Source organism: Fulmarus glacialis, unplaced genomic scaffold (genome assembly GCF_000690835.1).
Source record: "Fulmarus glacialis isolate BGI_N327 unplaced genomic scaffold, ASM69083v1 scaffold1960, whole genome shotgun sequence".
NCBI classification, from domain to species: domain Eukaryota; kingdom Metazoa; phylum Chordata; class Aves; order Procellariiformes; family Procellariidae; genus Fulmarus; species Fulmarus glacialis.
Window position 1 is genome coordinate 22,556 of NW_009188163.1, and position 17,129 is coordinate 39,684.

Consider the following 17,129-nt stretch of genomic DNA (forward strand, 5'->3'; position numbering starts at 1 on the left):
AGCCACAGGGACGTGGGCCTGAAGAAGCTCTAGTGGCTTCTGAGAAGCTGTTAACTGCTCCCTGCTTGGAGCCTTCGTTGCAGCTGCTGCTGATTAGGGATGGTCAAGCATCTTTTTAGCTGGTACTTGGGAGAGCTCTACGTAGCAGCCAGGTCTGGAGCACAGCTCCCAGAGACAGCCAATAGATGCAGCAGTTTGTGTGGAAGGGTGCAAAAAAGGGGTCCTCATCTGAGTTCAGAACAGTCTAAACCTTCAGATATGGTGGTGATGTGCCACAGGGTGCATTCCCCAGGTTTTGGAGCACCTGTCCCTGCCAGGGCAGAGACTTTAACCCAGACAGAGCTTCAGATGGCGGATGCAGCCCTGCAAGTCCCAGGCTGTCAGGAGTGCCTAGGGCCTCTCCCTGAGGTAGGGAGAGATGGCCGCCTTTTATGCAGGATTTGTGCTGCTGTTGAAGAGCTGTCACTAAGTGGAAAAGTTAAGAGAGGAAGTCAGCAGGCTGCGCAGCATCGAGGATGATGAGAGACATAAACAGGATCTGGAGGAGTGGCTGAGACACTAGGGGATTGTGCTCCCATTCAAAGAGACCTTGACAGGCTGGAGAGATGAGTCAAGAAAAGCCTTGTGCAATTCAGCAGAGGGAAGTGCAAAGTCCTGCATCTGGGGCAGAACAACCCCTTGCACCAGTACATGCTGGGGTCTGACCGTCTGGAAGGCAGCCTTGCAGAAAAGGACCTGGGGGGTTTCTGGTAGACACCAAGTTGAACGTGAGCCAGCAAAGTGCCCCTGCTGCAAAGAAGGCTAATGGTATCCTGGGCTGTATTAGGAGGAGTGTTGGCAGCAGGCCAAGGGAGGTGATCCTTTCCCTCTGCTTGGCACTGGTAAGGCCACCCCTGGAGTGCTGTGTCCAGTTCTGGGCTCCCTGATTTTATATTCCTTCAATGTAATGCAACTTGCATTCCTTTCCTCTCCCAGGAAGCTGCAATCATGACTGTCAGTGGGTTTTTTTCTTCCTTGTTAGAAAAACAGGTCATAACCATGCTACTGTAATATTTTTGTCTATCCAGTCAAGAATGGTGTTAAGCTCAACTTCGTTTTACAAATGTTTTTGCTGTCTCCAGGAAGAATATAACCACAAAAACCCGAAGATTGTAGTTTACGTTATTCCTAGGCGGTGAATGGTTTCCAAAACTGTTAAAAGCTTTGACTCTTTAAAGCTTTACTCTTCTTCATTTCTTTATGCTGGATAGGGGTGTATTCTCTTAAATGTCCAGCTGTTGCTGACATGGTCTCATTTACAGTATTTAAGTACGCCCAGTGATACCTTAATTAAACTATGCAGCTGGTTTTGCAGGTAGGTTGCTGAAGACCACATTAATTTTGATTTTATACAAATGTAAATATACTACTCTCCAGTAATAATTTTGGGGAAGGCAGAAATAATCCTTTCATGTGGAAAAATAGGTTTTTGTCCTTAAGTAATTCAATTTCATCTGGCTGCCCCTGACTCACGTGAAATCATTTTGTTTCAGTGGGAGAACAGTTAGGCTCTTCTCTGCATCAGAAGAGTCTTATCTGTACCGGGTGAGGTCAGTGTGCCCTAATGGTGTTCAGAAGGGACCAGCTCTGTCCCATCTGTAGGAAGTATCTGTACCAATTTGAAGCCTTGGATCGTAATCCCATTTTGACGAAGGAGAGTCAGTCAAAGCTGAAGCACCCATTTTTCTAAATACCAATTCTGAAAGCTGCTGATACAATGCTTTCACTGCTCTGGTGCCACTCTTTTCAGGTTAAGCAAGCCACAGTGACTTCTTGCTAAGCAAAATATTACACTGGGAGAGATCTCTGTCCTAAGTTGCAGAGTTGTTTGCTCTTACTAAATGTGCAGTCACAGGATGACTCCTGTTCAGTGTTCTTTTAGAAGGTGAAACACCAGTAACTCTTCACTTCAGTAAATGAGATCCCAATTTAGAAATAACAGTATGCCAGCCTGTCCTTGAAAATCAGTTGGGCTTTTAAATATGCTTGCTTTCCTTTTTAATGCTCCTTAATAACTTACTTTTTTTTAAAGTCAGTTAAAAAATGTCAGTTTGCAAAGTAAGTATTGTGGTAACACCTGACATACTAACAATATGCGTTACATAGTGGTGGACTGTACAGCTGCGGCTTGATAAAAAGGGCTCCAGACGATGTTAAGGGGATGGACAACTTTATCCTGAGTGGTGGCGACTGTGTTGGCGACCGTAGAGAATAATGAAATTATATAGTGTTTAATTATCTGAACATCCTGATGTGTTGCCCTAGCCAAGAGAAGAAACGTGACCCAGAGTTAATCAAATGGGAGTAGTACACTGTTGCAGCTGCCATGGAAATACTCTATCCAGCTCCAGTGTTCAGTTTCAAAGGATCCTCCCGGAATTGGAAAAGTTTTGGAGAAAAAAGCTGAGAATGACCAAGCATGGGAACACATGATTTATAGTGACATACTATGTAATGACATTCTTTGAGTACTTTATTTGCCAGCAGAGATGACTTGCTGCTGCTTTGCACCCTAGCAACATGGTTCACTGCATCCTTGAGTGTGCTGCTACAACTTTCTTGAGAGGCCATGTTTATAAATGGGGTAGTTGAAATTGTCTTTGTCAAAAATTCTCTTCAAACAAGGAAAAGGGTTTGTGCGATTTTTATAACCTGGCTAATTTAGGCAGACCAGTTTAGTGTTGACCTACGGCATGGATTTATTGCAGCAAAAGGGAAGGAGGAAAGGGCTCGTGAGCTTTTCAATTCAACTTTTGTGCCTAATAAAACCCCTTTGTAACCACAAACTTAAGGAGCGCTCAGTCTAGCTGATCAGAGTTGGCTGCCGGAATTCTTTATCAGTCTGTATATTTTGCTCTGTGGAGAACAAATAAAAGTTTTTGTTTGGTTGGTTGCTTTAAAACTAAACAGAAAAAAGAACAAAATCCAGCAGCTGGAAGGGAATGCTGAATGAATGTCACTAACTGTATTTAGCTTTGGAATAGGAAAAAGCAAATCCCTTATAGTCACAGATCTATTACCTGAAATCTTTCTTAAACTCAAGTTTTATATGAACTTCTAGGCAACTAACAAAGTAATACCCCAGCCATATGCAGTGGTGATTTGAATACACAGAGGTTTAAGGTTTGCAGAAGCAGTCCGCCAGAAAAATGTACCATTCTGCTAAGTTTTACATAAGTTTAATCTGATGTATAGCTGTAGGAAGGAAAAGTAGGGCTGCAGAGCTTGAAAGAGGGTTCTGCAAGTATGCAGCTGCTTTGTCGGCCTGGTCAGACTTTCATGTTTAACTTGACAACCCTTCCAGCCCCCCCTTTATAAAGCTACAATTTCTCATATAATTGAAGGGATGCTTGCATGTGGATACCTGGATATACAGTATTCTGTCTGTCCAGGGTTTCTCCACGCTGGGAAGATCATACACTTACCCCATATTTCCAAGTCTCCTGAGGAGTTCTGAAATCATTTGACCACACAAGTGATTTTCTCCACTGAAAAATAATGCCTTTCTGGATTACACCAATACATTTCCAATCAGATTTGTAGAAAAATATCAGTAAAACAAACAAACAAAACACCCCAAACCCCCACCTTGAACTATTTTTATCCTGTCTCATTGAAAGGAGGGGTGTGTGCAGGGGGGAGAACAGTGAGAAGAAAATTCTACCATGTTGGAAGATTTCCTTTGTTTAAAATGTCAGGAAATAAAAAGGAGGGGAGTCCCTGCAGCAATTTAAGCTGGTAGCCAATGTTCATTCTTTATATTTTAAATGCTTGTTTAATAGCATTACCAGACTGAAATTACCTTTTGAACAAAAATAATACAAGTGGAACAAATAGCTTATATGCAGAGCAATTGAGTTAATGTTGCCATAGGAACCTTTATTTTTTTCTCTGACAGTATTTTAACAGTGTAGTCTTAATTGCATTTAATAGCATGTGCAGTTCTTGCCTTGTGAGTATGCATAACTGAAATTCTGCAAGACTGAGCTAGGGCTGGAGTGCTTTGTCACATTCCTCTGTTTCAAGATGGCACAGCATGAGGGCAGAATGATCACATTTGGCAAAAATGCTTGCACTATTCAAAATACGATTTTTTTTTTTTTAAAGATAATTGTATGACCTTTGCATGTCCAAAGGCTTTTAGTGGCTTTTATGTAATCCTTTGTGATTTACTAACCTGAAAGTCATGTACACTTACTGTATTGCTTTCACATCAATATCGAGCATACTAAAAGACTAATCAGCAGAATGAAGCCAAAAATAATGTGATCCCTGTCAAAATGAGCATAAGTTTTGTTTTTCATACCCTTGTTATCTCAGTGTACCTCTTGATTTCAGGAGGGCTAAGGTTAGCTTGATGCAAAAGTAACAAATGGCGGGGAAGTGCCAGTAAATGTGGTGGTGCCTTGACTAAGGCTGTGCTTCTTTGCTTTGAGTTAGCCTCCCAAGAATGGCAGTGCTTGCAGCCTAGAGCAGGTTGGCTAACTTTACTTAGGCATTACACCAACTCAGTTGTCCACCAGCAATAACTGAAGTACAAACATTGGATCTCCTCATCCAGAGACTGACTTATTGCCACCCCTGCGGGAGAGCTGCAGGCCTCGGCCCCAGGGTGGATAAGGCTGGCTTGGAGAGGAGAATGGACATAAGAGTAAAGTTAAACAAAACCAGTGGTTTAGAGACATGGATTGCAGTTTGCTTCTTGGTCTGGGAGCATCTCATAGGGGCAAGGGGAAACTATTTGAGGAAGAACTCTAGCACTTCAGTCTCTGTGAATCTTTGAAGTTCTCAGTGGCCTGAAACCATGTGCCCTTGTTCCTACTGTCTAGGAAGTTAAAAATAAGTATTTTGTGTAATGAAAGAAGTTCAAAGAATCTTAGTCTGTGGCAATTAAACAAATGAAGTAAATGGGTGGAGGCCCTTGAACTAAAAAATCACAGAATAGCAGAATGGTTGAGGTTGGAAGGGACCTCTGCAACTCATCTGGTCCAACCCCCCTGCTGAAGCAGGGTCCCCTAGAGCAGGCTGTGTCAGTCCTTTGTTACCCTCACATTAAAAAAACAAATAAAATTTTAAAAAATTCTTGTGTTCAGGATGAACCTCCTGTGTTTCAGTTGGTGTCCATCGGCTCTGATCCTGTCACTGGGCACCAATGAAAAGAGCCTGCTTCCATTCTCTGTGTACCCTCCCTTCAGGTATTTATACACATTGATAAGATCTCCCTGAGCCTTCTCTTCTCCAGTCCCAGCTCTCTCAGCCTTTCCTCATGGGAGGGATGCTCTGGTCCCTTCATCTTCCTGGCCCTTGACTGGACTCTCTCCAGTATGTCCATGTCTCTCTTACACTGGGGAGCCCAGAACTGGACACAATACCCCAGGTGCGGCCTCACCAGTGCTGAGTAGAGGGGAATCATGTGCATATTGCCAAACAGGTTACTATATTGTCGGATGAACATAGTGGTTTGGGTTTGTTTGTTTGTTTGTTTTTAATTATTTGCAGACTTAGAAATGTGTTATTTTCTGGTGACATCATGTACTTGCAGGCAAAGGTGTATTGTGTATTTGAGTTTGGCCCTGGACTGGAACTTCAGAGTTGAGTGAGTGGCCGATTGCCACTGACAAACGTGTGGCAGGCGTGTGAACAGGTCTGTTAATCTGTGCTTCAGCTATCAATATATGAAAGGCATGTGGCAATTCCCAAGCTCAAAGTTACTGCAGTGATAATTTTTTATACCAGTAAAGCTGAAATACTAATGTAGTCATGAAACCGATGTATTTTTCTCTGTATAGCTTGACTATGCCTTACGTATTTCTGTTACAGTAAAGCAAAGTGGTACCAGTCAGGGAGTAGAGTAAGTGGGGACACCCTAGTGAGTGAGGGGGAGCTTAATAGAAATCTGCAAAATCATGAGTGATTGGAAAGGAGAGATGAATTGATTGTTCAGATTTCCAGAGCTGGAAGCATCGAATTAAGTTAGTAAAAGTGAGTTGCAAAGCAAAAGGTGAGGGTTTCTTATATCATGAATAGTAGATGTGTGGAACTCCTTGTAAGAGGATGTTGGAGGTGCTAAAAATGTACATGGGCTCAAGAATAGACAGGGTAAGTCCTTCAAGAATTGCTAAAAGTAGAAACTGTATCTGTCTCAGGCTGTCTCTGAAGCTGGAAAAAATTGGAGGTTGAGAGGGCAGTTGAGGAAAGTATTGGCTAGTTCTCCCTTCCCTGCTCATGACTGTTCTTGTACATAGAGTCTTCAGCTAGACAGACACCTCCTTGGTCAGACCCAATATGGCCTCCTACCTTGTGTTATTAACATATGTCGCAACTTTATCTGTTCCAATGCTTCTACTGGTGTTCACAAAGAAATACAGTTTCCTAAAAAAGGGGGAGAAAGGGGTGAAGATTATGTGGTGGTTATGAACGAAATGGATGTCAATCCCTTTGGTAACTGTACCTGCACAGATTCAGACATGCTTTTTGAATTGCTCTGTTTGATAATGATGATGATGATTTAATGCCATCTGTTCCTCAGACAGATTCTCTTCTAATAGCTTAAACACAATTTTATTCGGTGCTGCAAAAGTAAAGTCTTTTCTTTCATTTCCAAAACATTGAACAGAAACATTAAGCTATTCTGTGTGAGAACCTTCAGCATTTTTAGGAATACAGTAGTGAAAGTTTGTCCTAACCCCCTGTTTTCGGCTATGAAGCTTAGATGCTTGGGGGAAAAAAAAAAGGGTCAGTGGTTCATGGAGAGGGCAAAAAGTAGAAGCAGATTAGCTTAATTGCAAGGGGAAATGTATTGCTGTCCTGATTTTTCTGATTCTTTCATTTTTTGTTTGCCACTTTTGCAATAACAGGATGCATAAAGGATTCTATTGTATCAGCCCAGAATAGTGTAACAAAGCAGTAACGTAGTTTCATTTTCCATGGGGAAGGCAGGCTTTTATCAAACTGTGTGGAGGAGAGTAGTAATGGACTAGATTTTCATTATTAATGTACTGCATGTACCCAGTGAATTGCGATGGCATGATGCTGCTGTTCTGTGAGCAGTCAGCAGAGAGTTGTATCATCTTTCTGAGCAAGGATTTTTGTTTCCAGTATGGAGGGGTACTTCTAGTCTGTAAAGCCAGAAACAGCAAAACGCGTTTTCTTCATCTCTGCATCTCTTTTGGAGCCGGCTCGTCTCCATGGCAACATGTTAGACTGAAAGAGATGTGGAGACTAGGGAGGAAAGGAATGAGTTAGAAACAGCCAGGCGGTGGTGTGTGTCCCCCACGTCAGCGCATCAGCCTTTTGATAGGATGATTTTGTTAACACCCATCCAAGGCTCCTGTGCAGAGCTTCTTTATTAGAGCAGCCACCAGGGCATCTGCTTCTCCCTTCTGCATCCTTTTTATATTTTTTTTTTTTAAATTTTATTTTATAGGGGTCTTTTTTCCAAATATACCTTGCACACCCCCTTTTATTTTAATTGCAGCCTCATTGAAGATGTGCAGCTCATTTTCAGCTTTCCGTGAGCTTCCTTGTGCTATGGTATTTTGCAAAGGCAGGAAGGCATGGCTGCATTTCACTTGACCTTAGCAGCGAAGTGAAATCTCATCTATGTTGCTGAAGGGTACTGACTATGCAGAAATTTATTGAAGCAGATTATTATGAACTGGACTGGTATTATGAAGAATGCACAGATGGTAAATATTTCTTTCTAGTCTCTTGTTGCAGAATTTGGAGCTTGTAAGACTGGACCATTGTTATTCAATGGTTTTAAAAATGAAGTACCTTGAAAAAGGCAGCACCCTGGTGTAGCGGAGATGCCTGCATCTCTGTTGCACCTCAACATCGCTTGTGAGCATGCTACAAGAGACTCTGCTGTATAGCTTTCTCTTTTTCGAAGGGAGTGGCAGAGGAGCATATGCGCTATATGAGCAATCTTTGGGCAGGGGGAGAAATATTTGAAATGCTAACTGTATGTATAATAATTCAGCTGAATTTAAATACACTTACTGTAAGATTCTGTATTTGTTTGAGTTTTAAGTCTTTGTGGTTTTTCTACATTACCAATATGCTGTAATATGTATATATTTAATGTGTTAACAGGCAGTACATGCTTTCCCTCTGGTTATTTGTTTCTGAAAGACATTTAAAACTGTAGCTTCTTAAAAGTGAGCAGGTTAACTTTTTGAATTGGAAAAATTACAAACTCTGGCAAGCACTATCTTCTGGGCCTCTTGCAATTTTTTTAATGTTTGTTTGGGCGATTATTTCTTTATTAGAGCACTGACTGTTTTCATCAGACTTCTGATAGAAGGCACATGAGGAAGGATAAGGAATGGTTAAAACTGTACTCTCATCAGAGTGGAAAAATCAGGACTCCTCATTGATGGCACTCAGTGGTAGCCTCTAAAACAAACTGCAGCCTTTGGGAAAGCAGTAGTTGTATATGGATTTCATTCTGGTTGGAGAGCTTGGCTTAAACAAGGCAAGTTCAAGATGACAGTGAAGCAAAGAACAGCAAGCAGTAAGGCATGTAGGCCCAGGGGATGTTGTACGTATGTAGTACACAAAGATATTTCATAGTGCGTTGATAACAATATCAGCGGGGACATGAAGAGTAAAGATATATGTGAAAAAATTTGAATGGGTTTTATGGTCTTTTGAGTGGCATATGCCTCCATTTGTTTCTCTGTACTAGATTTCAGAACAGAGTGCAATTTTAGAAGCTTGTTAAACTTGAATTTCTCTTATGTTTAATTGATTATTCCTGTCCAGGTGTTCAAAGAGGAAAGGTGCATATTTATTTGAAAGATCTGACCACTTTAAGTTGGACTGAATCCATTATGTAACCTTTATCCTCTAGGTTTAACCCTAGTAAATACTGTAGCATCTGATTAATCTGCATGATGTAACAGGCTGAGTTGGCCTGGTTTTAGAAGCTTAAAAAATAGAACAGTTGTACTGTCATTAAAAGCTGTAGCTGATTTTTTCCCAGGTTAAATACAGATAGCCTTCTTCTTATGTTCTTTTTTATGGTCCTTTGTCTGGTCAAAGTGTCATTATGCGGAAGTGTGGCATGCCTGAATGCCTGAGCTAAAAGCTCATCTGCTCATCAGTTTGGTCTTAAGGTGTGTGCTCTCCTGGAGGAACTATGGGAGTTCCACGGTAATGGAGTAAGAAACAGGTGTTGGGCAAGCATTTAAACACCTTGTGGGATCAGGGCCTCGGGAGCCCTGTAGTGGTTGGTCTGGTTCTGGGCTTACAAGTTTTCTTGTGAGTGCTGAGCCCCAGCCCAGCAGACTGTTTCCATGAGCTGAGATCTACAGAGAGTCAGCTAGAGTACGTGCTGGCTGGCTGCTTGAGGTATTTCTGGAGTTCTCCCCTAAGACAAAGCAGGGTTTAAAGTCTGGAAAGCAGGGTTTAAAGTCTGATAGGGAAAATCTCTCCTGTAGGTAAGGCACAATGCTTTATTTCTTTATTTATTTATTTTAAATTACCATACTACTTTTGATATGATGGAAGGATAGTGCTGTCAGTCTTATCTTGGCCTCTCAGGTAAATGGTAGTCTCAGAAGGTTTAATGGAATTTTATAGGGGTTAGCTTTCTTTTGTTTCTCCCAGCTGAAGTGTGCAAGAAAGAGAGGATTTGAGAGGTGTGGTGGAAGGCATAGTCTTTGACCTTTGGTACTGGCATATTAATTTGGGTTTAAAATAGTATTGGTAGTATTTCCTGTTGATGGAGAAAGGTATTCTGATTATAGTGGGAGACAAAAGGCATCTTTAAAGTATAGTAGAAAATGGAGCTTATTCAACAACTTAGAGCAGATGGCATATTATGAGAGATGCCTGTCTCTTGATTGATGTTTGATTTTTTTTTTTTTTCCTACCATGTATTTGTCGATACCAGAGTCATTTGCCTAAGATGCTTTTTATATTCAGTCGAGTGTGATAGGCAGTTGCAGCTCAGCTGACCTGTTTGGAATATCTATTTTAAGACAAGATGTAGTGTAGTTAGAGAGCGTATTTCTCTGCTATACATGGATTCTCTGGAGCTCAGATGTATGTGTGCATTCAATTGTGAATCCTACCCAGTTCACCCTTTCTGGTAAATATAACATTGGAGCAGAGTCGGTGGTACCTTGAAACTAATAGAAAACCTCACAAGATATTACCCTACAGAATTATTTTTCTGATTAAATTGCTCATACATTCTTTGTCAAAGCCACTGGGACTCAGATTTCCATCTAAAAGATGTGACTTCGCTTGGTTTACTTTTTTAAATAATTATTTTAGCAGTGTATGGTTTCTTGTTCTTCAAGGAAAAAAGCACTCCAAAATTACACCAGGATATAAGGTTTTAATGCTATTATTTAACTTACTAGGTAAAGAAGTGATTCTCACTGTTACCTCAAATTTAATGAACTTCTGTATGGACCAACATAGTAACAATGTCTTCAACTTGCATTTGGTGGCAGTAATTTGCAAAAGTAAATGAACAAGTGCTCAAAATTTACAATTTACAAATCTTTACAAAAACTTTCTAGGGTTGGAATAATGAATTAATCCCTTTACATAAGGTCCTTCACAGAGTTATTTTTGGTGGGAGTAGATTGAATTAGACAATAAAATGTCACACTCTGTTTATCTGAAGATTGAATCACTGGTGTTAATTAACATTACAATAAATTGAAACTTCTGTAAATAACAACTATTACACTGTGCTTTTTAGATACATTTTCAAGTATAATATGTTACAATATGAGTGACAGTTGTCACCTTATTTGGCATTAATGAAATATATTGTGTAGGTGGAATGGGGAGGGGGAAGGAGCTGGGTGTGTACTTCAGTAGGAAAGTAGTTATTCTAATAGCAAACTTCGAGATTGACAGAACCAATGATAAAAGAGGAGAAGGTGAAACTACTGCAGATTTTTATCATTAAAGATAGCAGTATGGAAGTCTACGTTCATCTAGGTGGTTTTTAGAGAAAAACAAATAGATTCTTAAAAAACGCACACAATGCAACTTGGGTAAAAAATAATGCAAAAAACCCCCACAAACTCCCAAACAGCTAAGTAAACAGATAAGTAGATACCCATAGAAATCTTTGTGAACGGCATTCTCCCCCTACCTCTTTCTTAGGCTAATATTTTTCATCCTCTCAATGAACAATGCTTTCTAGAGAAATCTAGGTTGACTTTGGATGAAATTACTTTTCTTGTAGTTTCTTCCATTACTCGTTTATTTCTAGCCGAACAACTCCACACTAATGCCTGAGAGTTCATTGCCTACAATTCCAGATGCCTTTGTGTATGTGCAATTGGCTCTTTCCTCCTCCTTTTGTTGGCCATGAGTTTTGGCAATTTCTTGTGGATAAAATAGTGTCTTTTCCTTTTTTCCCCTGCCAATCAGACTGCGTGCCCTGTTTGTCACACGTGCCGAAGCTTCTAAATCCTTTTATGTTTGCCTGAGCAACTTTATCTCACTCTCCTGCTCGTTCTGGCACCCCTTATGCTGCTTTCTCTCTTCTCTATAACTTTCAACTCCTACCTGTATTTTCCTCCTGCTCACGTTGAAGTGTTTTCATCTCTTACTCTGTTTGCAGTTTGCACTCCTGACCTGTGTTCTATTTTCCACTCCACTGAAATGATTATCAGCAAGCTCCCTAACTTTCTGTTTTAGCTGAGCCATAATTAACAGTGTTAAATGCCTGTTCTCCTTGACCTCTCAGCCACTTTAAGCATGGTTACTTATCCTTGCCTTGCTTATATTAGTGTGCCTTTGCAGATGTGAGACTGTGTCCTGGTTCCTTTTTTTCTTTTTTTCTTCTCCCCCCCCCCCCCCCCCCCTTTTTTTTTTTTTTGATTACTCCTTTAAGGTAGGATTAGAAGAATATTTCACATTCCCTGCTGCAGCTCTTTGAGAGTTCCTGGTTCTCCATGTTTCTTCTCTGCACACCTTAGTTACAGGTAACCTTGCAAACACACATCTGCCAGCTCTGTGGGTGGCACAGTCAACCTTTTTACTTAAAATATGCTTCCCTTGAAACCTTCTCCCTTACAGTAGGAGGTTGGCTGATGGTTGGGCATTTATGATGAGTCATCGTCTCCCTCATACAGCAACCCCTTTTGTCTCCATCCCTGTGGACAGAGTAACCCTGGTGTTACTCTGGATGTTAAGTGGATGCTGATTGTGGGTATGCAGTCTAAATCTATGAGAATCTTACGAATGCCTGTGGCGTGCAATCTCTGAAACAGCCCTCTCTATAGGTATGCAGCTAAAATTCTCATTCAGGTTGTTCTTGTTTTGCTCCTATGTCCTTTATTTCTATACTTGATAAATATGGTTGAACCTTGCTTATATTCATGTAATCATTGATACCACTTTCCTAGTTTTCTGCTTTTTGCCATGTCACTTCTTTTTCTTTATTCCTCCATTGACTCTCTATTCTTTATCCAGTCAGACTTAAGCTATTTCTACTTGTATGTTGTCTTTATGTGGCTTATTTTTCAGTATACAGGTATTTTTCCTCTTTATTCTGCTCAGCTGCTAAATTTCCAGATAAGTGTTTTCCCACTTCGTCCCATTTCATTCCATTTCTATAAAAGTAATGTGCTGTCCTTTGGTTGAGTGACAGAAGATAATTTGGGTGGGATTTTGAAAGAGTGGGGAACGTGCAAAACCTGTAAATATTTGAACAATCTAACTTTCTTTGACTGTACATCTTAATAGAAAGCACATGTTCAATGATCAATGACCTCCCTGAAAAGCCCACCTCAAACACCCACATTTCTTCATCAACGTATTTTTAAATCCAGGTGCTGCTGTTTCAGCCGCTGTTTTTAGGACTTGGTTGCTTGCAGGGAATATCTTTGTTCTAAACGCAGCATTGTTATTATTAGTTAATTGTGGTCAAAATTAGTGTGCTTAATTGTACCAAAGTCTAGATATTTTTATTGATAAAGGAAGGTTAAAATGATTTGAATGCACTGGAGTTCCTTGGAAATAGTGAGTCAGGATTTGAGTGTTTGTTTGTATTGTGTCCAGCCTCACCCTTCTTCAAACTAGCTCCCGGTTTGTGTGTTTTCTGTTCGATTGCAAAGTTACTGAAGGCAGTCTGTACCTTGGTGCAAGCATTACATGAGAAAAGTGCATCTGTGTGCTTTAAGCATTGCGACTCACTTAGCAAGCTTCCTGAAAGGAGTTAAATGTCTTTAGCCACTAATTCAGAGCGGTGATTGCAGCAAATATGCCAAATTTACCTTGCAGCGGCAACCCATAAAAATGAATGCTCAATCTGGTATGTTCTTTAAGTCCCTGAGTATGTGTTCACAGGAAATACTAAAAATCTTTTTTGAATCTTTCCTGATTAGAATGTGTATTTTCAGAACCATATACAATTTAGCTTTTTTGTTGTTGTTGTTGTTGTTGTTGTTGTTGTTGTTGGAAACCTGGCTCTTAATCTTTAACAAGTAAATACTCCTGCACTAGTAAAAGGGCTTAATGCAGAATACCACTAAAAATGAGTTGATAATGTGAGGGTGCGGTACACATTCCTTCTCCACCCATTATGAATTTGCATCAGCATTTATCATATGCAGATATCAAAATAGGCATTGCAACACTTACCTTTCTCTCAGCTTTTGAATGTCAGAGTCCTTCTGTGTGGCATGAGTTGATGTGAGTCGCAGCTGAGAAGTCAGCTTGTGGGAGTATTCATATACTCTCCTTATATTGTCGTGTATATCGGGCAGCAACATGCATGTTTTCAGTGTGTTGACCTGCTCTCCTTTATAAGCTAGTTGGTTAGCTATAGTTGAACACTTGTCAGCAATATTAAAACCATAGTATGTCAACAGGGTTGGCAGGGGTGGACTTTCCCTAAGCTTTAAAAGGTGCTTCTTGCATTCTTTTAAAATTACTTACTGTTTTGGTTACTCTCTGAATTTCCATTCTCTAGCTATTACTGAAGTGTTGTAAGTTGACACTGGATGGCAAGTAGGTACTTAAAACTCCTACTGTCTGATTTTTAAATTTTTTTTAAGAGTTTTGATTCACTGTTTCAGGGGAGAAATGAAGACACAGAAAAGCTCTAAGGAAACAGAAACTAGAAGTAATCCCCATTACAATATTACTAAAATTACATCTTTTCATGCCATGATGTGGGGAGAAGGGGAAAATTCTATTTTTTCTCCAACTGAATTCTTGAGACTGTTGCTGCTGATGAATATTGCAGTAAATTTTGGTGGTCAAAGCTCAAGTTGGTAAGTTTGAGTAGTAAGATCTATCTTTATTCAGAAATGAGTGTTCTTTTCCTCAGCAAGCACTTACGTGGATTTCATACCCTTTAGCTATTGTTTAGGTAAACATTATTACATTGTTTGTATATAAATATCAAGAGTTTAAAACTTAAAACAAAATAATTCATCATGATTGTGTAAAAGTAGTTCCTTCCCATGTCATACTACCTCATACTTTCACACTAGAGAAATGGTAATAGAGAAGTTGTTCCTACATGACCACCCTAACTGTTATGTTCTGCTGGCTTGTGGTGTTTGTCTCCCTCCCTAGCAGTTATGTCCCCTCAGAGTGCGATGAGCTGCCTTTGCCTTACATTGCCCCCACTTTCCCTGCTTTGCCTTGTGACGCAGATAGGAATGCTTTCAGCAAGCAGCAAAGGGTACCTATTTGCCATTGAAAGTAAGGGAGGCAACTTGGCAAACATTAAATATCTATAGCTGCAAAAAGTTAAATAAGAAAGTTAACCTGCCCTATGTGTGTAGTAAAGTTCAGCAAACACAGCCTGTTGGAAACCAAGAGGTCTGAGCACAAGGAGTTTTGTTGTTGAACAGAGAAGAGATACGTACGCCCTTGAAAATGCACTAGGGTGCCATATGTGGACTTGAGGTACTTTGTTTCCCACAGCAGACGGAAGAGTAAAGATTACTGTAGAAAACATCGTATTTGACAGCTGATGTGATACATCAGTTAAATGCTTTGTACAAGAGTAATCTTTTTTGTAAAAGCAATAAAAAAGCTCCAAACACCCGCTCCCTTCCCCCCAGCCCAATTCTTCACACAGTGGTTTTGGTGTGTGGTGGATGCTGCAGTCAGACCATACTATACAATAGCCACAACTTTCAAGATCTCTCTGCTGGGTGGGATCAGCGTGTGCATGTGTACAGGTTTCGGCTCTTCAGTACTCCTGTGAAATCTGTTACTTGCAGCATTAGGCAACTTGAGAGGTGATTTAACTCTGCGAAGGTGCACACCCTTCACCAGGTGTAACAGTCAGAGGCTGGGTCGGACTTCCGTGTTGCTGAGACACTTGTGGGAAGCTACCACTTCACTTGGAGGAACAGGGGCAGAGGAAGGGAGAACCTTGTTGACGTGAGGAGTGCCAGGGAGGGGGCTTTCAGCCCGCTTACTTTGTCTGAAATGTGCTAGTAGAGCTGTTGAGTAAAAACTGGCTACCCTCGGAGCTGGTATGAGGAACAACGTAAATCTTCTAGTAATTATTAGACAGATGGTCTCTTCCCTCCTCCACCCCATCTGTACAACACAAAGCTGTTGTGCTAAGGACAAATACTCAGTCGCTCAGGAGCTCCCTGGCTGAGCATGTGAGTGAGGAAAGATGGTATCCTGCTTTGCGGAGATCTTGCTTTGCTCTCCCCAAAAATACAGCCTTGGAAGGAATGACTTCCCATCTCCTGTGGGACTAAGGCATCATATCGTGTCTATCTGGGATAACTTCAGCAATGTCAGTAAACAAAGAGGAAAACTTTGAGTATGACTATGAAAAGGAAAATAAGAGAGGACGCACATTTAACAGGCAGAGCGTTGATATCTTGGAAGAAGGTACTTTTCACCTTTCAATTTTAAACTTTTATGGTAGTAGCACATGGCAACATATAAGTGATCTGAGTGATGTTTGTGGATTTAAATCTACTAAATTTTACTTTTTTTTTTTTTAATGTGTAGCCAGTACATTTGGATGAAATACTAATAAAATACTCATATGAATAGGATGAATGTTAATTTATGTACACTGCTTTAAAGTAGAAATACGTGACCGACAGTTGTAGGCTATGCATTACCTTTTTTTGTAATGAAACTGGGTTTGGGAAATTATCTTTCTGTGGAAATGTATATGTGTATTTTTATATGTACATCTTATGTGTGTGTGTTACAAAACTGCGTGTTAGGTTGTCATTCCTAAAAGGTACTTCCAAAACTGAGTAAAAGAACAGGGCAACAATTTTATGCTTATCCATGAACTTGAAATCACATAGACAGAAATAATCCAAGTTTTGGGTTAACCTTTTGACTTAACCTTTCAACAAAACAAACGACCCAAAAATCATACTTGTCATACTTTGTGGAAATAATGGACATCTGCAATATTGCAGGCAACTGGCCCGTTAGGGTGGGAATGTGAATGTATGTGCATTGAAAATCTTCCTGTGCACCTGCTGTATAGAGAGTGTACCCACTCAAGGACTGCTTCCAGCCAGTCTGGCAGGTTTTTTCAGGACTTCAGGTACCAAAAGCTAAATGCACCATTTATGTTGTTTCATGTGCTGTAAATTTCACTCTAAAATAGTCGTTTTGTGGTACAGAACTGGTACTTCCAAATACACTATCATAAAGCTGGTGTAAGGATGCTTTGAAAGATTGCAGGCACAGAGAATGCGACCTGCTGTGAATTTACACCCTTATTCACCTCATGGGAAACAGTTCCTGTGTCCAAAGCCACAGTGGATGAAACGTGCTCTTTGAATCCTGTTGCATAGGACTTTCCTGTAAAGACTTCCTCAGAATCAAATATTCCACCTGGATTTCAGTCCTATTCAGTCACTGAAGTATCCATCTCTTCTGTTGTGGGTCTCTGAAGGAAGCTGAGATAACTTGTGTGTCTGTGCAAAATAGAAAGGTGCTGGAGGGAATACTGGCAAAAGGAAACTTTAAAACTGGGGGATTGGGGTGGGGAGGAAACTTACCGAGAGAGGCTAACTGACATTGGTTTATGTTTGATTCCTATTTTTTTTAGTGATTAAATGGTTGGTATAACATACATCATGCTGTTCTTATTCTTCCTG

General features: G+C 40.4%; 1 protein-coding gene across 3 annotated transcripts in view; it reads left to right on the plus strand.

Annotated features, from left to right (window-relative positions):
• The window catches only part of TRAK1 (trafficking protein, kinesin binding 1), a 72,518-nt gene that overhangs the window by 7,364 nt on the left and 48,025 nt on the right, over positions 1 to 17,129 (plus strand). Inside the window, exon 1 of one of the 3 annotated variants that reach the window (XM_009577441.1) lies at positions 7,664 to 7,727. The exons of 1 other annotated variant lie outside the window; for it this stretch is intronic. In XM_009577441.1, the coding sequence (XP_009575736.1) occupies positions 7,664 to 7,727 (64 nt within the window). Of the gene's footprint in view, positions 1 to 7,663; positions 7,728 to 15,878; positions 15,889 to 17,129 lie in introns of those variants that run through there. One more of the 3 variants, XM_009577449.1, reaches the window with a different exon arrangement.